The 18,210-nt window shown below is 44.7% G+C and overlaps 1 protein-coding gene across 1 annotated transcript in view; it reads right to left on the bottom strand.

The window, feature by feature from the left end:
• CACNA2D3 (calcium voltage-gated channel auxiliary subunit alpha2delta 3) overlaps positions 1–18,210 on the bottom strand; it is a gene marked incomplete at its 5' end in the record, with an annotated part of 768,939 nt that overhangs the window by 164,207 nt on the left and 586,522 nt on the right. The window contains one exon of the mRNA XM_082664450.1: positions 14,388–14,462. Within this exon, the coding sequence (XP_082520576.1) occupies positions 14,388–14,462 (75 nt within the window). The remainder of the gene's footprint in view (positions 1–14,387; positions 14,463–18,210) is intronic.

The following is an 18,210-nucleotide window of genomic DNA, read 5'->3' as shown; positions in this document are numbered from 1 at the left end:
ATAGGCATCAGTTAAGGGCATCCAACCCACAGAACTCTCAAACCTGCTGCAGTACTGGGAGTCAGACAAATGTCTTTACCTGTCCCAGTCACACCCAAACCCTCTTCCTGGAGTGTAGCTAGAAACTTAGAAACTCCAGAGGAGGCTTTTTGGGGGAGAGTGGGGGAAGAAGCAGCATCTGGGAGAATTAGAAAATTTTAACTGATTCTAATACCCAGGATACATTTTTGAAATCCTTACGTTTCTTCACTGGGGAGAGGTAACAGCACCCCATGATGCCTGTCAGCTTCTGAATGTCCCAGATAAACCTTCCACAGGATTTTTTCTCCTCTTTCCTGTTTATCCTTCCCAATCCCAAGAAATTAAGCTTAGCTCACTGGGCACATCTTTCTGCTTGGGCACATTTCTGCCAGGCAGGGTCCTTGTCTATTTAAATCTGTCTTGAGCATCCCTTAGCAGAAGGGTTCTTGGGCTTTTGATTTAATTTGGAGTCTGTATGTGTGTATGTGTGTTCCTTTTACATGATGTTCTAGATTTGTTTCCTGCAGAGTCTGGCCACCACTCTGCATGGGGTGAATTATGTTCATTTATCTGTGGGACTTTGGTTTTATAGTCATTGGGTCCAAAAAGAGGCCATTGTGACAATGATAAATGTCCCTTGACTTGCTCCTCAGGTGGTCTCAGTCCTTCCAGGGAGAGACAGGCACACAAAGCATCGAATTTCAGACTTGAACCCAGAGATCCCTGGGGTGAGGCTGGCAGGCCAGCCTGTCATTTGGGATTTCTGGCCCTGGCCAGCTGGGGCACAAAAGCACTCCATCCTATGAAATCCCCAGCCACAAACCAAAGAAATGCCAGCTAGTGGTGGTGTTGGGGGTGTCACCCGGGTCCTGTCCCAAAGAGAAAGGGGCAAGTGAGGCTGAGAAAAGCTTTCAGCAAAAGCCCTGCCTGGCTTAGCCAAACTGCTTTCTGGCCTCAATATCCCAAATTCATTCCTGATTCCCTTTGCTATGAAAATATCCATGGAGAATGTGGAAATGGCACCTGGGAGGTGTTCAGAAATACATGTGGCCTGTCACCTGATTACAAAAGTTGACTGAAGAGCATAATGGTTTGGGCACCTCCTTAATGAAGGGCAACGGTCAGTTCAGGGGTGTGGTGGGGATTAAAAGATTGTGCCCCAAAGCCCATGTTCTCAACCTTTTTATTTGCATTCTTTGCGTCTTATCATTTAGGATTATGTAAAAATGACAGCTGCTTATAATTATTTGGAGGTTTGAGTTGCAATAATTAAAAACATCTGCCTTTATCTTACCGCTACCAGACTTAACCCCTCGAGGTTGGGTCTATTGAACTTCAAAGAGGGAAGCAAAAAATAAAAGAAAACTCCACACATTACTAACAAATTTCTAGTGATTCATTTAAATGTATAACCAGTTATTCCAACAGCCTTCAAACCTTTAATTATCTCTTAAATATATATAATTTGGGACTGCTAATTAGATAGCAATTTAATGCTCTCATGGGGATTCAGATGCACTGTCTTCTAAAATGTAAACTCACAGAGGAATCATCACTGGCATTCAAATGATTGAATTCTTCAGTTATTCAAATGAGGGTGGGCGTTTACACTGTTGAATCATATGAATATTCTGCTGTCAGCCCCAGCTGTAGGTTTTACAGGGTCCTCAATACACTGAGGGTAAGGCTAGATTTCTCCCAACTCTCTGGAGAGAAACAAGTCCAGCTCCTCCTCGAGGAAACCTAACCTCAGTCTCACAGCCCAGTCTGGTCTCTTCTTAGATGAAGATGGCTCTGCTTTTCTATTTTAAGGAGGAACAAACTTTCCTGGAATTCATAGTTATGAAAGCTTTAATGCTTGCTTCCCAGAATTCTTCATGCTGGTCTGCCTGCTATTGTCTGGGCAGTTAACATTTTAATTAATAACTCTCCCTACAACAGACTGCTGCAGATGGAGGAGGTGAGGGTTTCACTTTGCCTTGAGCTCCCACTTCCTGTGTATTCCTACCCCCGTTGAGATGGTCCTTTAAATTATATAAAGATGTGCATCACATGGAAAAAAGCAATTGATCAATTAGATGACATTGGACAATGATGGAAGCCAGCTCTCGCATCTCAGCCTCACAATGTGGCTAGGCTTTGCATTCCTGAGCCCAGGCTAGTAGCTAGCAGCTGAGGCTCATTTCCCCCACAAGGGGAAGGAGGTGCAGACAAATCTATAGGAATTTTTAACAGATCATTATTCAACACATTGCCTGTAATTACATTTTGATGAGCCTTTTATTGCTAATTCATCATCCAAGATGGGGTACTCTAGATATGAAATTAATCTAGTAAAACAAAGGTCAGAGTGTGTCCAGTGAAAAGAAAAGCTTTGTCCTCATCAAATCCTTTTGCCAAACAATAAAGCAGCAGAGAATCCTATCTCTAAACCATATTTCCTTAAAGTGCCTTCTCCATTATTAACAGCATAAAACTAACACTCTCTGGTGCTTGTAAGTGCAAGCAGGCCAATGTGAGGTGAATATACATGCAGCGCCCCGAAACAGAGATGGGAAATGTGCCTGACACCATCACTTTAAAGCTAAGGTATGTACGCACACAGAACTGTATTTGAAGCTCTAGTCTAGAGCAATCAATTTTTGCAGAGACATATCAGTCCACTGGTGTCTTGGTTTGAGTCCCCTCTGAAGCAGACCCTAAGACCAGGATTCAAAGGCAAGGTTTTTCCTTGGGATGGGTTCCCAGGGAATGCCTGTAGGGACATAGCAAAGTGACTCAGAGACAGAGATGATGGGCAGGCAGCCAACACAAGTTGCATCATCGAGTATGTTAGCGCTGTGGGCACCCCAAGCTGAGTCTGACTGCAGGGGTCTGGGAGCCAGTGTGGAGTAGGAGTGTGGTACAGGTGTGGAGCCCACCTGGGAGGTGGGAGTGCTCACCAGTCTTTGGTGGAAGGACGCTAATTCCCTGGCACATCTCGTCCGCTGCGTGCAGGAGAGGAGTGAATTCCAGAAGTCAGAGAAAGTCTTCACTAGGGTTTTGGCAGCCGCAAGCTAGGCTGGCCCCCACGGAGGTGAGGGCCGAGGGGACATGGGTAGGGCATTCACAGAACTACTCCACTAAGCGTGTTCTCCAATAGGAATTTATCAATAAAACCTCAAGGCGCTTTCCCTTGTCCTTTGGAAGTCTGTCCTAAATCTACCCAGATTGCAGACACAACATCTTAAATCTCCCCGTGCCTCAGGGTCTTTGCATACTCGGTTTCCTCAGCCTGAATTAGTCTCCACTCTCTTGGCACAGCAATTTCTTCTCCCCCTCAGGGCTACAGGGCTCAGCTTAAAATGTCATCCCTAACACGGGTTCTCCTTGACCATCCAACTAAAGGTAAGGGCATGTCCCTACTTTTTTCTCTCAGGTCCTTGTTTCCTTTGGAGAGGTTATCCAAAATGTGCAGTACTTTTTATTTGCTTACTTATGAGCTTAAAAAAGGCATCTTCTCCATGACCAAATGAAGGAAGAATTATGTCTGTCTTATCACTTGATCCCCAGCATCTAAAAGAGTGCCTGGCACAGGAGAGGTGTTCGATAAATACATGCCAGATGAGGGAAGGAACGGTGGGAGGGAAGGTGGGCTACAGCAACACAAGAAGGAGCAAGTTACACATCTAGGTGTCTGAAGAGCCTTCTGTTGCTCCCTAATATGCTGGACTGGATCACCAATTGTGAACTGAAGCTCACAGGATGCAAACAAACTCCCTGAAGACTTCTCTAGCCACCCCTTCCACAGCTAGACACCAAGTCCTTTTATAAATTCTCCTTCTTGTCAGTATTCCCACCCTGGTACTTAATAATACACTGTGTCATTGTGTAATCAATTTCCTATACATGGGTCTTCTCTCCCATTTATTTATTATTCCACTTCATCTGCTAGGTATCTCTCCAGGCCCTGGATATGCAAGGGTGAATAAAATGCTATTTGATTAGTGACTTCAGGTTGCTTGCAGTGCAGTGAGGGGACAGATGTGTCAAGGGACTTCTATAATGTAGTGTGGAGCCTAAACTCAAAGACCTGTGCAAGAAGCCTGGTGGGACGAAGGGATAGGGTGGTGTGGAGAGGAAAGTTTTGGGGGGTGGGAGTGGGAGAGAGGGAGGCAGTAGAGAGGATGGGTCAGAGCCACACCAGCAATGCTTCCCAGATTTGGGGATTTCACAACTGTATCAACCAGGCTGCTCTGGTTGTAAGCAACAGATACCAATTCTTTATCACTTGAGCAAAAGAGGAATTTACTAGAAGTGTATATGGAAGCTCTCTGTTCCTACCACAATGAGAGATTAATGAATTAATTAATATGAATGAATAAATAAATAAAGGACCTGATAGAGGGGCTTTTGCTCTTGTCTTTTCTTTTCCTTCCTCATTTCCTTCCTTCCTTCATTTCCTTCCTTCCTTCCTCTTTCCTTTTCTTTTAATTCTTCCTCTTTCCTTTCTTCTTTTTCCTTTCTTTATTGGCATACTAAGGACTTGAGAAAAACAAACCTTCCATGTATTCTTACCTTTGTATCAGTCAGGGGCCCAGCAGGAAGCACATGGCATAGTCAAGCTGGCTAATTAAGGAAGGTTTAATAAAGAGGCTATTGGAACAGTGGGGTAGGGTGTAGGAAACTATAAGAAATGGTGCAGTACCCTGAAGCCAGAAGCAGTGAGGACCTTCTCTTCCACTCTGCATGAAGGGACAGAGGAAGGAGCAGTCACAGGAGCCCACAGAGAAAAGGAGGCTAATGTGGCTTTAGATTGGGTGCAGCCAGTCCCAGAGGACACAGGGTTGAAAATACAATCCCACCCCACTCTCCTCTCTCCATTTCTTCTGAGTGTGTGTCCCCCACTAGCTAAACTAGTTGTGTCCCCCATAGCCGAGAGCAAAGGAGCCACCCTGAGTGCCATGCAGGTGGTGTGCGGGGGCAGAGAGCAGAGGCAAAAAGGAAAACTGTCCACAGAAGCCAAGGGAAGCCCTCTAGCCCAACTCTCATTTTATAAAAGAACCTTATAACACTGCTTCAAATTAAGGAAGTTTGTTCATTTGAATAGGTTTAACTTTATGAAAAATGACACTGTTCATAGTTGTCTTTTTTTTCCTCTGAACATTGAGCCAAATTTGCTTTCTGACTGACAGAGTCCTTGGCCTAGGCATCAGTTAATCTCTCTGAAATAAGCACTAATGCACAGGATGCTGTGAGGACTTAAAAGAGGCAAAACACACAAAGGTGGTAGGCACAGAGCCTGGTTCTTGACACGCTAAGTAACAACTGCATTGTCACTGTTAGTCCCCTCTCTGCTAAACCCCATCTATGTCCTACGTGTCCATGTACACACCCGGCCACAGAACTTGGGGACCAAGAGGCTGTTGAGTTCTTGAGGTTTGCAGAACAGAAAGCCAGGCACCCCTCTAATCTGCTTAATTCTGAAGCTCACGAGGTGTAAGCATTCCCTGCTCAGGGCTGCAATGCTTCCAATCAAGTGTCCAGACCCAGGCAGTTCCAACTGTTGCCCTCAACAATTTCATCAAGTGGAAAGCACGCAAGGCTCTGTTTTCTCCTTTGCCAAATGATGTATTTCAAAAAGAACAGGCTCGCTACGTGGGGGTCACGCAGCCTTGTTTATTTTTTCTCCGAGCACACACTCCTCTGAGCAGACACACTTACTAAGCATCTGTTCATTCTTTCTTTTAAACTAAATGTGATGGATTCAGACCTGGCGTTAAGAGGAGTCTCCTGGGCTGTGTTTTGAGAATGTGTTCAGGGACCAGGCACACTGCAGTGCCCGCGCGCCACCTACTGGCCGGTCTCATTCAGTTCACAGCAGTCTGAACAGAGAGTGGGCTGAGATAGGATTCCAGCCTTTGGGAGCCATAGAAAGGACTATAAACGAGGCTAGGTCCCTACCCCCTACACCACGACAGGCTGGGGCCAGCACGATGCATGGTTCTGAGACCGGAGAGAAAAGTCGTGCCTGGTCCAGCCTGAGGACAGAGATCCCGGGAAGCGTGTGGGAACCCCCACTGAGAAGGAAGAAACGTCCTCCAAAGTGGACTGTGGATGCAGTTGGTGTGCATATCACCTCCTCTGGGAAGCCCTCCAGCATCTCAGGGCACCCTTTCTCAACAAAAAAAGATGCTTCCCCTGCGAGCACATAGCTCTTCTTGGCCTCTCTCGCTATCGAGAACTCTTGCTTTGCTCAATGAGTTCCTTGTGGGCAGAGACATTCTTCTACCTGCTTCTATGTCTCCATCAGCTAGCACAGTGCCTGACTTGAGGAACATCTGATGAATGTTTGCAGGCCAGCAGGAGGGCGGAGGCAGGGGCAGAAAGAAAGAAGGGCTTGACCAATCACATGAGCTTCAAGTTTTGTGTCCAATGTAGCAAGGACTCAGTAAACGTTTGATGAGTAAACATGTGACACCTGCACTTCTCATTTATTGTAGGAAACTGGTACCCAGATATTTAGTCACCAGCACCCTTCAAACATCATCAAAATCACTCAATAAATATTTACCAACCACGCCCTAGATACAGCAGCAAAGTCACAGGAAATCACAAGGGATGGGGCAGGAGAGGCTGAACATAGAGACCTTTCCCAAGAGTGATAAGTGATCCTGAGGAAACTAAAATAGGGGATGTGATGGGGAGTGATGGAGGTGATGTGTGGCTCCTTTGGTCAGAGAGCAAGGATGCCTCTCTGTGGGGGTGACATCTGAGATGAGACATGGAAGCTGAGAACAAGGCAGTCACAGATGTATCCGGGACAAGCTTCCAGGTAAAGGGAAGAGCAGGCACAAGGATTTGGAACAGAAAGGAGCTTGGTGTTTCTGAGGAATGGACAAAAGGGCTGGAGTATACCTGGAGCACGGTGGGTAGCCACGCAACTCCGGCAGGTCAGAGAGGTGAAGCCAGATCTGGCAGGGTGCTGTGATCATGGCCTGGAGTTTGGGTTTTACTGTAAATGCCAAGGGAAGCCAGACCATCTGAGTGATGCCTGTGAAAGCCCCTGCTGACTGCTGAGTGAATAATGCTGGGGTGGGGGTGGGGGGGTACAAAAATAGGTGTCCAGAGCAGAGCTCAAAGGGAACTGAAGTCATCCAGGAAAGACAGGACAGAGGCCCTGTCAAGAGTGACAGAGGGGAGTGGACTTGGGGTGCATTTTGGAACCAATAGGACATGAGGGTGGATGGCATGGGGAGGGATCCAGAAAAAGTCAGTGCTGGAGGGCACACCCACACCTGTTGAACTAAAAAGAACCCTTAGCATTTGCAATGAGTGGGTGTGGATGGGAAGAAGAAATGAAGGAAGATTAGTTGAGGCATTCCTGGTCCAAAACTTAAACAAAAAAGAAAACGATTAGATGCGTGGGATAGAAGCTAGTCCTTGCATGACTGAGGATCTGCATCATGATATAAAAATCACATTTAAACTTCACATTGAACTTTTTGGGAATGACACAGAATCTCCTCACAGGGCCCATTGCTTGAACTAAGTCAGTGGACTTCAATAAGGATTCTGATAGCGGTCCTTCCTTTCAAGTTCCCATTTAAACTGGTGTTTGATATGCGCTGTCTGCTTAGCATTTAACATATTTACATGTGTCCATAGGAATGTCCATTTCATTCCTTATGAGAGGACTTTGGCATAAGAATATTTACATTTATTAGCATGTTCATGTGTCAATCTGTGTTATCAATGACCTTCTGCCAGGGTCCATCTATAACCCATGTGCAACAGCAAAAGGGCACAGAAAAATGAACTGCCTGGGCGTCCACGAGAACAAAGAAACAGAATCAACATTTGGAGTGGGGCGGGGACAGTCAAGGAGTAACACAGGGACTTGCTGGTGATATCAGGCAGAACTCAGGCTGTGGGTAACTTCCAGAGGGAGTGGGGCAATTCAGTAATGGGGAGATGACACTGTTATCTGCAGAACTTGGGATCCTTAAAGAGTTAAGCTGAGTTTGACAGAACAACAGAAACGGTTTGGTGTCTGAGTGTTCTGATGTAGATAACCTGACAGTTCAGTTTTCCCACCCCCTGGTCTGGGCAGCACAGTTTGGTTTAGGGCATCTACATGGGTTAGGTGGGAAACCGTGGGGCTGAAACAGGCAGAGCCAATCTATCCTGACCCGACAGCCTGGAAGGGAGGTGCCGAGGCCACAATGGAGGAGACTACGTAGCCCCCGACTGTTTGCACAGACTCCCAGGATGAAAGACTGGTGGTAGTGGTGGAGCTTGTTCTAATCCACTTTAAGGAAATAGGAGGTGCTGCCATCTGTTTACACTCTAGACTGGGTTTAAAACATCTGGTTCAAAACGTCTGGCTACACTCTAGACTTGTTTTGTTCCATAGGGCAGCCTCAAGCCACATGTGGCTCTTGAGCTCCTCAAATGTCGGCATTGAGAAGTACTGTGGGTGTAAAACATACACCAGCTTTCAAAGATTAGTATGAAAAAAATGGCCAATATTTCATTAATAATTTTTATATTGACTGTATGTTAAAATAATGTGATTTGGGATATACTGGGTTAAATACAATATAGTCTTAAACTTAATTTCACCTATTTCCTTTTTAGATGTAGCTACTAGAAAATGTTAACTTACACAGGCAGCTCATGTTCGTGGCTTGCGTTACATTCTTCCTGGACAGCGCTAGTCTAGACAGATTCTCACTATAATCACCTGATGATGACCCTGTTATTCATCCATGTGGCTGCAAAGACCAGGCTTCTCGGTCACTCCCATCCTCCAGCCACTCTGCCTCCCATTTCCTGAAGAACCAACCAACGTAGCACAGTGAATTTAGCACATCCAAACTGATCTGGGGGCTCCTGGTTCTGGCTCTTTCTAGTCATTTTACCACCATATTGCTTGGTGTCTCACCTTCCTGTTTGTAACATGGGGATATGCACTGCCTCATGGAGAACCCCAGCTCCTCAGCCTGGCACCCCCAGTTGTCTACAGTCTAACTCTAGGCTGCCTTCTAGACCCACCTTCCACCCAGGCCTGCCGTCATGCACACCCTTGCCTTGAGCCTCTGGGCCTTTCTACTACTCCAGCATCCTAGGCTTGCTATTAAATTAGCTAATAATTAAAAGCCTTAACAACTTAAAACACTTTGAATAGTGTCTGCCACACAAAAAGGAATCAACGAGTGTGAAAAAAATGACTAAGACCAACAACAACAGTAACAAATACAAAATGCATCTTCCCTAGTTGTGTCTATGGTTACTTTTACACCCTACATATAAAATCACATCCATTCTATTTGATTTTGAGTTCTCTGAAGTGAGGCACTTCTCTGCAACCACTCTGAGCAGCTTGCTCAGCCCTAGAACATGGTGGCCATCTAACAAACGTTGAGGGAAGGAATGAAGATTTCTCTCCATCGTTCCCAACTTCCATCTCATCCACCACTACACCCAGTGGCCCATGTGACTGGCTAATTTTCATCCAGAATAGAAACCTTCAGCATCCTTCCTCATCTTCTGGGCTTGAAGATACAGTGCAAACAGCTTTTGGCAAATGTCAACGCGGGCTTCGTGGAAGTGAGTCCTAGATTTTGCCTGCCCCAGGCTCCTCTGTGGAGGCTTGCCTGTGCTGTGGCTGCTGGAAGGGAGCCTTCTTTGTGTTCTCTTGGTGGTTTGACTAGGCCCACATTCCAGGCCTCCTTGGGAAAGGCAATCAACTCAGATGTCCCTTTCTTCTAAAACCGAGGGGCACACGGATTACCAAAATCTCAAAGAAAATAAGATCATGGCAAAGGTGGTCCCTTCCTAGTCTTATCGCCCTCAATGCTCTGTAGGGCAAAAGAAAAAGAGATATTAGGGGCTCCACATTTTAAGAAAAATTCATAAAGCTCTCAGAGACATGGGAAGAATAAAGTGCAAGAGGAAATCAATTTAAACAGTAACTCTAAGTAACTGCTTTGAAATAGTTTTAACCTGAATGTTAAAGAGGGGCAGAGAACAAGAAAAAACTTCCAGATGTTTAATAACTACTCAAAAAGTGTTCCTCAAGGTCTGACTTGAATCCTTCTTGCTGTGCTATTGTCCTATTCCCCACCCGTGATATGGCCCCCAGCCCATGGTAAGATAGCTCCATCAGCCCCCAGTCTAACACACGGGACCCAGCACACCAGGAACCGGATAAATGTTTGTTGAATCAACATCGGTTAGTCTACCAGAAGTCACAAGCAGGTGGCAAGGACAGGGTGGCTGAGAAACACTTGGACAAAGACTACAGAGAGCCCACTTATCAACAGAAAAGTCTTACTTCAGCAGTTTTGCCAATTAAACCAAAGCCAGTCTGCTGAGTAAGGCTCCTACATCTGAGCTGTTTTTGGAGACACTTCATGATTCACACCCAAATCATACAAGATGAAAGAAAATACTGGATAAAATCAAGCCAAATATTAAGTCTGGGGGGAAAATTTTATTAGACAAATAAGAAAAATATTGGTATTGTGCTTCAGGAAACCTACTTCTTTCCTCTGCCTGCAGGGGCAGAAACAATCTCAGTGGCAGATGGAGACGGAATAGGAGTTATTTTAAGTGAGTCTGCTCCATCCTCTGCACTGGCCACAACCTCCCACTTGCACCCACCATGCTAAGCTAGCAGCCTTGGCCAGAACCAAGGGGAACATCCATTTGTAAGAAGGATTCGATTATATGGCTGGGCTTGGAGAAGGCCAATCAGGTTGGAGTGAGGATTCCCCGTCCGAGCTGGCCAAGGAAGCTGCTGGCGGCTGGCTCTCCCCAGCCGTGTGTGAGGGTCTGACCTGGTGCATTTACATCGGTGCAGACACCGGTTTCTGGGGGAAGCACACCAATTACATTATCCTGAAGGACCCAAAGTAAGAGAAAACTGAATAGTGGCTTTGGAGGATCCCTTCATCCATTCCCCTCCTGAGTCCCTCCTCTGTGCTGAGAGGCTGCTGGTGAGGGAGAAGGGGGGATGAAGCTGCTTTTGTTGCTCCCGTGAACAAGACAGAGAGAAACAAACCACTTGTATGTGCCAGAGCTGGGGTTATTCCCCCCATGTGGACTGATTCTTAACTGTCATTCTTCAGTTTCTGCAGCTGCTAGTATATCCTTATTGCTACTCTGAAAACAAACAGACAACAATAGCAACAACAACAAAACCCTTCGGTTTCCTCACGTGGTAGGGCTCACACAGAACATCCCAGTGTAGCTACTGTCTGCTTGTCTTCTAGCTCAGAGTTGGCCCAGAAAATTGAGGGTGTGTGTGTGAGAGAGAGAGAGAGAGACAGACAGACAGACAGACAGACAGACAGACAGATACAGAGAGATAGAGGGAGGGGGAGAGACAGCAGGCATAAACAGGCTTAGCTGCGGTTGCACAGACTAAGTTGATACCAGGTTCAAAGTAGAACTGCATGGAGACTGCATGATTCCAAGGACTCTGTATCTATTCACTTGTTTTTGTGTGTATACAATCCCTCACCAATGTTTATCACAATAATCGGAACCAACTGAATAATAAAAAGTGTTCTTTAAATCCACCCCCACCCCCAAGCATCCACCACCACCATGTCCTCCCAACCCTTATAGCAGCCAGGCATAGTTCAATAAAATCAATAAAACACAAACGGGGTGCCTGTATAACCGCCACCGTCCGCAAAATGTCCTGGGGCCTGCTTTGTCACACAAGGCTCTTTACTTGCATTATCCCATTTACACTGACAACCAGTAATATTACATACTTTGGTTATGGCAAGATTACAAGAGAAAATGATGCTCAGAGAGGCTGTGTGACTTGCCCAAAGTCACACAGCTGGGATATGGCAGGACCAGGAATCAAGGACAACTTGTGTACTGCTGAAGTGGAATTCCTTCCACTTCACCGCTGTCTTTTTCCCAGTAGGAAAATGCAAAACTCAAGGCAGGGTCAACACTCACTACTGATCACATTCATATGGGTTAGTTCACGTAATCCTCAATGGTGGGCATCACGCCAAACCTCTTCTAAATATGTCAGGGCCTCAGGGTCACAGACTGATAAATGGGATAGATGGCTCACTGACCTGGCCACTCCTTATGTTCTTATAATGGATCAGTTGCAAAATGCTTCATCTGGTTTGGGCTTGGGTTCTCACAAGTGAGACGTGCAGCATTTGCTTGGGTCACCCCATTTATGGGAATTTGACCCTAGCTACCATTTCCAGTGAAATCATTCAGTGCAATGTTTCAACAGTGAGAAGAACAGAAATGACTTGTATTTGTGAGTATTTGCACTGTCAGGAGATGATAAGTCTTGACTGGTTGGCCTGTTTTTATAAGAGCCTTTTGGCTGCCCTCTCAGTGGCCACAGCTCTGGAAAGTACATGAGATGGATTATTTGCAAACAGACCATTTGCTGCATGACCAGGAGATATAAAAGACCAGAAAGACTTCGTGAGTTGACTGTGCAGATGGGAGCTGCTCATTTCCATTGCTATAGAGAAAGGAAAGGTACCTTGGTGACTTCTGACATCTGGTTCCATTTTGTTCCTTCTTTAAAAGCTGATACATAGAAAGTTATTCATTCACTAGCGGAAGATCCAGGTTTGATTGTTTCATTTACTCTGATCCACTCCAACTTGGAATAACTAAGCACTAGGAGCCCATACTCAGCCACACCAAATATATAACTCCTACCACCCACCAACAGGCAACCCCAACTGGAAGGCTTAGAAATGGGTAATGTGCTAAGCTTTTTAAACTTAAATGTGTTTTTAGACTTAAATACCCTTAAAAAGTTAGTAGGTTTTTCAATCGGACTTTTCAATGATTCTAAGTTACGTTTGGAATTAGCTAACCAGTTAACTCAACCTTTTTTTGATAAAAAGATTGTTGAAGTCAAGTATTACCTTAAGTCCCATCCTGAAGCATGCATATGGGATCCACATGATGTGGCCATGACTCCATTAATATCAGGGCAATTAGAGCAAAGTTGGATGATGATGGAGCTAAAACATGGACTTTTTCTAAACAATGATTCAAGCGAGAAGCAAACTGGTCCCCACGATGTTTCACCAATAAACATTTGCATAGCAGGCATTGCTATTTTCTAATTTTGATGAAAGGGAAAAAGACATGTGGGGTGGATGTGCGTGCGTGCGTGTGTGTGTGTGTGTGTGTGTGTGTGTGTATAGCTATAGGAATGAACTACACTTTCTTTGTTTTGTTTTGTTTTTTGTTTTTTTTGCGGTACGCGGGCCTCTCACTGTTGTGGCCTCTCCTGTTGCAGAGCACAGGCTCCGGACGCACAGGCTCAGCGGCCATGGCTCACGGGCACAGCCACTCCGCAGCATGTGGGATCTTCCCGGACCGGGGCACGAACCCGTGTCCCCTGCATCGGCAGGCGGACTCCCAACCACTGCGCCACCAGGGAAGCCCTGAACTACACTTTCTTAACATTCAAAAGCAGAGTTTACTATATTACTCTTTATACTTTTATATCTTCCTTAAAATTAGCTAACCGCAGACCGAAAAGGATGTCCTTTTTTCAACACATTACAACTAGTCCAGGGATGGCAAACATGTGGTGCACTCACTGCCTGTGCCCCTCCAGAGTGCACAGTGGACCAGGGCCTCCTATCTGACAAGCCTGGCTGCCCTTCAGAATGCTCCTCAACACAGTGCTCCAGGCAGCCTCTCCCCAGGGATCAGAATGGACCGTGATATTCTGGCTGTCCTGGATTTGACCTAACTCCACTCACTTCAGAGAGAGTGAAAACGATGCTGAAAGAAAATGGTTTACATGTCAGCTCACCAAACAATGCTACTGGATACAGCTTAGGCAGGACAAGGAGAAAATCTCAACTGTTTCAATTAAACACAAATACCTTCAAGGCAGCAGGCACTGGGCTTGGGTAATGTATTTTGGGGGCAAATCCCATCAGAATGAATTTCCAGGGATCTTGGATTTAATCTGTTGTATCAAATGTAACTTTCAATAAGTTGGTCTCAGACTGAAGTGTTAGAGACCATTTGTTATATAAAGGTATCTATTATGATGGGTTTCAAGCTGTCCAGAGTTTAAAATTTTTCCATATATTGGCAGATGTGAAATAAATATATAAGTACATATAGATATATATGGATTTATATATAAAACCATGATAGTAAATATATTTACCCTACATTATTTACATATTTTATGTCAAAATGCTAGTTATAAACTATTAAAACAACCTTTTAGAGACGGTATTATGAATTGAGCGTTTCAAGTGAAAACTGCAAAGTGTAATTACTGTAGAACTGAAGAAAGTCTTTTAAAATCATAAAGGGAGAAACACAGAAATAAGTATGTCTCTTACCAGTGGTCTGAGTTCTGGATGCGTCAGGATATATCCATTATTTGTGATTGCAAAGGCATAACCGTGAATCCCTAACTGTAAGAAGAAGCGAGAAAGAAGCCTTCATTAGCTTGCTCCCTGGTGAATTCACAAAGCAGAAAGCAGCCCGACATTTAGTAATGTGCAGCTTAAACCTGGCATTCATAGCCCTTATCAGCACAATATTTCATTAAAATGAATGCAAGGCACTGATCCTTGACATTTGGTGGAAATGAAGACCTGTCACAGGATAAGCTCAGCAAATAGCACAATTTAAAATGTCACAGACCCACGCTGGCATCCAAAGCCCTTACTTTGATTTATTTAAAACAAAAACAATTATATTTTCTAAAAGGCAAGTGGCTAATGTTTCTGGAGACCCTATGTCCAAGTGAACAGAGTTTTGTCAACCTGGGTGTCTTCTCTCTCCACCTGAGATAAGGCAAGAGGGGCCTCCCTCTGAGGCACACCTAGGCTCCCTACAATTTCACACCCCTAGGGGCCATCGCAAGCATGCACTCTCCTAGGCAGTCATTTTCCATAATTCCTCAAGGATAAAAGTGTCCCCACCAGCCTATATAGGAGCCTGCCAACCCTTTTTAGATCCTTTCGTCTTTAAATTGTGAGGCTGCCAAGCTTTTCCATGCATGCTTCCATCGACACAAAGCCTGGGTAATTTTCTATGCAGAGCCTCACTTAATTTATGTTTTCTGACTAAATGGGACTATGGGAAATAGTTTGAGAGCAATGAAATGTTTTACTAGCTTTAAAAAGTATGTAATCAAATTTAACACTGCACTTATTTAAATAATAATCCCAGCTTTTTGACAATATTTCTATTACACAGTTGACTGCACCCATTGGCTACAATAAATTTACCTACAAATCATTCATGTATTAAAATGGCCTCTGGCATAGAACCCATACTGATCTCTCTCTCTAAAGAAAGAAAATGTAACCCACTTTTGCCAGAGCAGTGAAAGGGGAGAAGAAAAAGAAATCCTCTGTTTTTTTCCAACGAGTTATTTCATAGTTCTGAGCCCTCACTGTTACTTTTCTTGGAAATTCTCTGCTGCTCACATTCTTGAATATGATACTATTAAATGATCCAGACAACAGAGTTTACAAACCAAGAATGACCCTGTCTGCTTGTTAGCTTAACGTCAAGGTGATGTGAAATTAACTTCAGGGAATTTAACACCAGAAATTAAAAGTTTTCCTTGCATTACATAAAGTAAATATGCACATGGTAGTCAAGGGCAACAGGCATTTTCTTCTGGAGTTACCTTGCAAAGCAAGTCTTAATAAGATTCTACTTGATTCTAATGATAAAAGTGTATTTCATTATGCTGTGAAAGATAAACCAGCTATCCTCTGAGATGTATATTGTCTCTTTCATCTTGTCTCTTGGAAAAAATGTCAGACACAGTCAACACTGCGTTAATTACCTTTATTTATGTCCCAGTTTAATATGGACTGCAGGGGTCAAAAAAGACTCAGAGAGTTTGACTCTTTCCATTAAAGGCAAAAGTGGTATTTGGTTGGAAATTCACAATGAGACCAAACAAATAATATTTTATAGTCAACTAATACATTCAGTGCCTTCTAATTTACATTCCTTCACTTCTTGGTCTGCTTGTAGGAAGTAATACTCAAAAGAAGGTAAAACTCCATGCATATGCCCCCCCTAATGCCCTCTACTTTTCTTGTGTCAAAATGATAATAATCAATTATTTGTGAGGTTGACTATAAGTAATCAAGGCATCAGTCAAGGCCTTTAATTATTTAATGCCTGTCTCCCTGCCAGAATATAAGTTCTGTGACAGCCAAGGTCATACCATGTGCTTATGGAGAGGTAGCTGGCATGGAGGGAAGAGGGGTAGAGAAAGGAGAAAGCAGAAAAGGAGGAAGGAGGGAAACAAAAGAAACTGAATTGAGTGCAGATACTACAAAGCTATCCTAAACTCTCTGCTTCCTCCCTGGGATGCAGAGACTGAGCTGACCTTCCCACACAATGTCCTCTACTCACTGTTCAACTGCCATCTCTACTTCCTTGTTGCTCACTCATGCCCGACCCTACTAGAGTCTGCCTCTGCTGTGACCCCTTGCCTACCAAGATGCCACCAGAACTCCTTTCTTTACAGTTGCCAGTGGCCTCCTAACTGCCAAACCCTATAGAAAGCTCTCTCTCTTCCTGGTTGTGTTAGCCGACTGCCCCCTCCTCCTTGACACTCTCTAGTCCCTCAGCTGCCAGGACCCACACTCCCGGGTTTCCTCCCTTTCATAGGACACTCATCCTCCACCCACCTGGATGCACTAATTTTCCCTAAGTTTCTGTCCTCAGCGTCCCTTGTCTGCTTTAGCTCTCTCTACCCCAACACGATTCATTAACCACCTGGATGCTGTTGATCTCCAGATCTGTGCTCCAGCCTTGGCCTGTCCCCTCAGTGGCAGATCCCAGTATCCACGTGTGTGTCGGCCGTCTCTGCCTGGACATCCCAAAGGCGCCCCAGGCTCACCCAGGGCAGCAGGGTGGCTCTTTCCCTTAGCGCTGCTCTTCCTGCTCTTCTCTCTCAATCGGCGGCACCACCAACCACCCAGACTCCTCAGCTGCAAACTCCTTTTTCTCTTTCATCCCCGACTTCTTGACCTAAGTAATTACTAATTTTTCCTCCAGAAATCACTCAGATTCAACTCTGCTTCCCCACCCTACCATTCATGTAGATTTAATATAACAGATTGCCATAATGGTCCTACCTCCACTTCCTGCCTCAAAGCTTGGCCCCAACAAAGTCATCCTTCAGATTAATCAAAGTCAAAGGTAACTCTGACTCTGTTGCTCCCCTTTGTAAAACCCACTAAAGACCTCTTTCATGTATAAGATAAAATCCATGGGCCCAGCCATCAAGTCTCCCTGGGATCTGGCCCCTACCTAGTTACCCAGCACTGCCTTCTTTCACTCATGGCCTCTCAAGGGCACACGACAGGGACAACACCACCCCTGCAGTTGTTTTCTCCCACTTAGACTTTTACTCACACAGTGGGAGCTGCCCAGAGCACTGCTCCTTCCCATCTCCCCTGAGCTAATTCTCACCCATGCTATGAGCTCAGCCTCAGGATCTTCCCCTATAAAAGGTCTCTCCTGTTGCACCGTCCTTTCCATACCATGTCTCCATAAAACCCTAAGAATTTTTTCCACTATTACCTTCACCCTAATACATGAAAATGCTACACTTACTTTTCTGCCTGCTTCTCAACTCTAGCTGGTTGTCTTTCTTTCCTCTGCCTTGTTCTAGATAAGGCAGTGCCTCCCCCATAAGAATGGGCTCTTTGTGGGGAAGGAATCATCTCACTCGTTTCTGACTTCTCCAGTCTCTAGCATAATGTCTAACACATGACAGGTGCTCCAGTTAAGGTTTGCATGTATTTAAGACATTCACTACTTTACCCAAATATTACCTAGTTCATCTTTAAAGTTTGAGCTAAAGTAAATATTGAACATGAGCTGAAAAGTAGAAGCTGATTTGCTATCGGAGGTACATAGTCAGTCCTCCTCAAGCCTGTACCTGAGAAAGTCTTCTGACATTCAGAAACTATCTGGTTAACATCCTTCCCAGGAGAACAGTCTGGGAAAATAACATCAGAATGTTTTGTTGGTTGGTTGATGGCATATGGATATAACCTAATGTAGATGTAAGAACAGAAACTGAGCAAATCTCAAAACACATTCTGTGGATGAGTCTCTCAGAAACCTTAAACTTGTGTATGGCAATGTCCAACATTTGTTTTGGGCCCCAAATCAATA

This window comes from Grampus griseus (assembly GCF_964374135.1).
Source record: "Grampus griseus genome assembly, chromosome: 10".
NCBI lineage: Eukaryota > Metazoa > Chordata > Mammalia > Artiodactyla > Delphinidae > Grampus > Grampus griseus.
The sequence above is the reverse complement of the archived record's forward strand: the minus strand, read 5'-3'. Positions and strand labels throughout refer to the sequence as shown.